The 5286-nt window shown below is 30.4% G+C and overlaps 1 protein-coding gene across 1 annotated transcript; it reads left to right on the forward strand.

Annotated features, from left to right (window-relative positions):
- Positions 1-620: 620 nt before the first annotated feature.
- On the forward strand, positions 621-1372 carry LOC145609684 (transcription repressor OFP16-like). The gene is made up of 2 exons (XM_081665137.1): positions 621-746; positions 831-1372. The coding sequence occupies exons 1-2, from the start codon at positions 621-623 to the stop codon at positions 1356-1358; spliced, it is 654 nt and encodes a 217-aa protein (XP_081521263.1). The 3' UTR covers positions 1359-1372.
- Positions 1373-5286: the final 3914 nt, after the last annotated feature.

Below are 5286 nucleotides of genomic sequence, written 5' to 3' on the forward strand. Positions count from 1 at the left end.
CACATTTACTAATTTGCTCATTTTAGAATCTTTAAATGAGGAAAAAACTACTTGGATGTACTTATCTATATGTGCACCTGGGTATATAAAAGTTGATGTATCAACATAAACTATTGTATATATTAATGCTTTTTACCTCTGTATATCTTTGAACAAATATTACAATATATACTACCTCCGTTACATATTAGTTGCAACTTTGGGGATTATTTGTGAGAGATAAAATATTTCAAAGTTGCAACTAATATGTGACGGAGGTAGTACTAAGAATATATGTTCAAAATTAATACCACTATTTGAATGTCATAATATAACCAATAGAAGATATAAATATTATAACTAGTTAAACTTGTGCATTAACTCATATACCAATCAAATTTTAGATGTGTCTTGAACGTATAGAGTTTTAAAAAAAAAAAAATAATACAAAGTAGAATTTATAAAACAAATAAACTAATAGAACAGTTCCACTAACATCATACTCCGTATAAAAAGCCGAGCGTCCGGAAACACCCACATAAAATAAACCCTGTTTACAAACTCTATAAACCCATTCATTCCCTTCTTCCTGGAATAACCCACAACACACCAGACACCACCAACCCAAAACTATCACCAAAATGCCGAGTATTTTCAGGAATCACTTCCACCTTTGCTTCTCCAAAATCAAGTGTTTACCAACCTCTCTCTCCCCTCCATTAACCCTCGACGACGACGACGACAACGACGACGAATACTTTGATCACATTCCTAACAACCTCATTACCATCAACACCAATCTTCAATCAACATCATCCATATTTAACAACTTCAATATCATCTACGACAACCCCTCCACCTCCTCATCGTCGAGTGCCGCTACTACAGCCTTCTTTCTAGATAATAATATATCCTCCTCTTTCTCCAGCTCTACAGCCACTGCCACTGACGAATGTCCTGATCTTTCTGCTATTTTCGCCTCCCAACGGCTGTTTGTCTCCACCCCCGGCCTTTCCAACTCTATTTTGGAGTTCCCTTCTTCCGACGATGATGACCATCAGATGAAGGAGGGGAAACTGGTGGGCGGGGGAGTCCCGATAAAAAAGGACTCTCCCAACCCTTACATTGACTTCCGAAGGTCGATGCAGGAGATGATTGAGGCTAGAAAAATTGAAATCAACAGAAATAATCAACATAATAATCTAGTAGATGCTAATGATGAAAGTGATGATTTGTCGGAGTATTTACGGGAGCTTCTCCTTTGTTATCTCAACTTAAATCCTAAACATACTCATAAGTTCATTATTGAAGCTTTTGCTGATCTTCTTGTGTCTCTAATGCCGCCCACGCCCCTGCCCCACCGCAACTATACGAGTTAGAGCTCCATGCTGCTGTTGCAAAGCTTGTTACTTCAGGGAATTGAATTTCCATTTTTTTTTTTTTTTTTTTTTTTTTTTTTTTTGTAGTAGTAGTAGTAGTAGTAAACTAGATAAGTAAGCTACTAGATAGAGTTTGCTCGTCAAATCCCCAAAGCGTTCACTTATATTCTATGTTACTCGTGCTCTTTATTTTACCACAAGTCTTCGTGTCGGATCCTCAACACTCGGACTTGGGTATGACACTTGGACACATTATTTTTCACAAAATAGCCGAGTCGGACACTTGGACACACAAGTATGTCGGACATGGGTACCCGAGTCCTAGTAATATAGCTTATATTAATATATGTGTACATTGATTGGTTAGAGAATATTATGTTTCAAGCATTTTTGTATGGTATTGTATAATTTAATGATGGAAAATCCATGTTAATCTTCTTGTATGTTGGAGAAATGAAATTTAGACATTGTAGAAATTGACATGATTTCTAGCAACTACACATGAAATTAATTCGTTGATGATTGAGCTTTGTCATTAGATTGCGATCAACAATTTTCATTATTGACAAGGTTACTTCGTCAGATAGATTTCATTAGTACCCGAATTAGGATCCATTTTCATGCGAAACTATTTAAAATAGATACAAGAAAACGAAACTGTTTTAGATTACGAAGTTTTCTTTTTTTCTTTTTTTTTTTTATTTTTTTTTTAATTTTTTTTTTATGACAAGAATTTTGGGTGTGATGAAATTTCTGTAGGGACTGAACAAGTATCATCTCATTGGTGAAATTACTTTTATTTGTTTCATTTCTCTTTTGGTACAAATTTTTGATACACATAGCTGAGCATTTATATCATCTACTATGTTACTACATAAATGAGGGTAAAGGATAACTCAAATGGTTAGAATTTCTCTCATGATTCCAAAAAATCAAGGATCGATTCTCACTCCTGTCCTTGTGTCTCTCTAAAAAAATAATAATAACAATAATAAATACATATGTCCCTAAATACTTGTCCCACTTTTTTTTAATCTGTACCTTTAACTTTGCTTCCTACTCTTTTAATGTGTAAGGACAACTATACTTTTACTCTCACAACCAAAATATTAAACCCACCACTTTTCTATTTCATCAACTCCCTTCAATCAGATATTAAAAATCTCACCTGGCCTGCAAAAAATAAAAGACAAACGGAGTAAAGTAATATATAAATTTGTTTAAGTAATATGAGAGTGACGGATAACTCAAGTGGTTAGAGCTTTCCTCCCGATTTCAAGAGATTTTGGATTCGATTCTCATCAACCCCTGCCCTTGTGGCTCTCTAAGCATAAAATAAATAAATAAAATTGTTTAAGTAATATAGTTGTAACAAAGGAATTTTTTATATGTCTCATCAACTTATTAAATTTTGACTATTAACAAACAATTTCGAGCCAGAAATAGCATGAAAATCTCTCATTATCACAGTACGTAGTTCACAAGGCTCAAAATTTGGGATCTCTAATTATTTTGGAACCATATCCCTAATATGATATCTTATCTTGAACTATAATATAATGTACTAAAGATATAGTAAAGAAATAAAGATAACATTTCGAAACTAGTAGAAAGTTTGACGACAGTATCACCTAGTTTAGCGTAATTTTGCTTAAATGACCAATCCCAATTGAAGTAGCTCATCCGTTGCATGTGTTGATGGAAAAGATCACAATTGAAGAGGGGGTCGAATTGATGTTTGTTAGCATAAAACAAATATAATGTTGTCTTTAAAAGCAAGGGATGTTGGCGTCTCTATGTAATGTGTCACCTAATGGCGTGCTCGATCTTATCAATTGTTTTATTGAATTTCTATGTTGGTATATATGTTTTGTGCTTTTAAGATGTCATTAACCTTAATGACAAACTTTATTCATTTAGTTAAATCATATATTCCAAATTCCTATTTGGATTTAGTTTCATTAAACTATTTGGCACATAGAAAGTAAAAGAAATCAATGTAATTCTTCCTTGATCTAGATACATTAGCATAATTATTGATTCAAATTCTTGATCACTTTTTCATTACATTGTATAACTATTGGCATAAATGGCTTTGGGGACATTTTTAATATTGTGTAACAAATACATATTACTTATATAGTTTTTTTTTTTTTTTTTTTGACAAGATATTACTTATATAGTTACATAGTAGTGTCTTATTAGTTATTATGTAGGTTTCTTTGCATAATATAAATAATTATTTCACGTGTAACCATCTAATGAACTTAATTTGTCTTGAACTTGGTAAGCCAATGGCTTATTATAATCAGTTGTTGCGTGTCAAAAGTTAGATGTTCACCTTGTCTTAGTCAGTTGTTCACCTTGGCTTAGTTGATTGTAAAGACGGGTTGTTTATCTTTAATTTGTTGTATGTGTTAGCGGTTTTGTTACTATTTGATGTTTATAAAGGTCTTTGTAAATGTATGTACATATAACTCTAAATTCCTACTCATTTAATCAGTTCAGATATGCTAAATAGGGTCTGTTCTCATTAACTGAACTCAGCTGAACTGAACTGAACTGAACTGAACTGAACTGAATATTTTAAAGAGAAAGAAATTAGAAGCTGAACTGAACTGAACTGAGCTATACTAAACTGAACTGAACTGAATTTCAACGTATGAGAACAGGCCCTATCAATTTTAAATACGTTAAACAACATCCATAGAATAAAATAAATAGATTGATAAATAAATGAATAAATAAGACCTTTAACTTCCTGCATGAGAATGACTCGTAGAACAATGTTTTGATAATCTAAAATTAAGTTCTCCGTAGTTTAATACGTCCACGGATTGCGATCCGACAAATTAACCGTCAACGAATACTTATTTTAGATTCCGGCATTGCAAAAAGCCTCGTCAATAAGCTATAAGCCAAACAACTTTTTTATCACTAATTACTAGAAATTATTAAAATATAATTGGCTTTATTAAACTTTTTGGTTTAATATATGTGTTAGATAGACCAAATTAATGGGGATCCAAAAAATGTTACCAACTATTCCTTATTCTTTCTTAAAAAAATAAATAAATAAATAAATAAAATATTCCTTATTCTTGAATGGCTTTATCCCAACATCTTGTGACTATTCTATTGTACATTGTTTAGATTCTCGATCTCAACTAATAAGAATTTATTTACTACTATCTCTCTATTATTATAAAGTACTAGATGAAAGCCTATGCGATGCACGGTTTTTTCGTTCATAAATTTTATAAAAGAATAACTTATCATTAATAACTAAATTATAAATATGATACATTATTTATCGGATATTAGAATAAAAAATTTATTGTTAAAAGGTATTTTATAAAATAATTTAAATCCTTAATCATAAGGAGTAGTTTTTCACCCCGACACTTGAAATTTCATTCATTAATATATATTATTTATATGACCATTGATTTTATTAATACAAAAAAGTTGTAAATATTTTTTTCAATGGTTATTGATAGAAAATTTTTTTATGATCCAACATATTTAAAATTTCATTCGTTATTTCTCTATATTTCAATTCTTGATTAAATAGTAATTCTTTACTTAATTTAAGATTTTGTACATTTATAGAGCTCATTTATTGGATATTTGGATAAAATTTCTAATATAATAAGATATTTTCATTTTAACCGTTGTTTCATTAATTTTAACCGTTGTATTTAAAATCTTAAATCTTATTCGTTAATTTTTCTTATGTGAAAATTTTAGATTTTAATTCAAAAATAAATTATAAATTTCTGTTTTATTGGTTGAAATAGGTTTTCTGCTTATGCATTTTTTTTTATATATACTCCTTCATTTTCAAAATGTTATTCTCAATTTGAATCGTTTGTTTATATATTAAAAAATATAATCCATGTTCTAAATTTCTCTCTATATATGTTGT

This window comes from Chenopodium album, chromosome 23 (assembly GCF_948465745.1).
Source record: "Chenopodium album chromosome 23, dcCheAlbu1.1, whole genome shotgun sequence".
In the NCBI taxonomy this organism is placed as follows: domain Eukaryota; kingdom Viridiplantae; phylum Streptophyta; class Magnoliopsida; order Caryophyllales; family Amaranthaceae; genus Chenopodium; species Chenopodium album.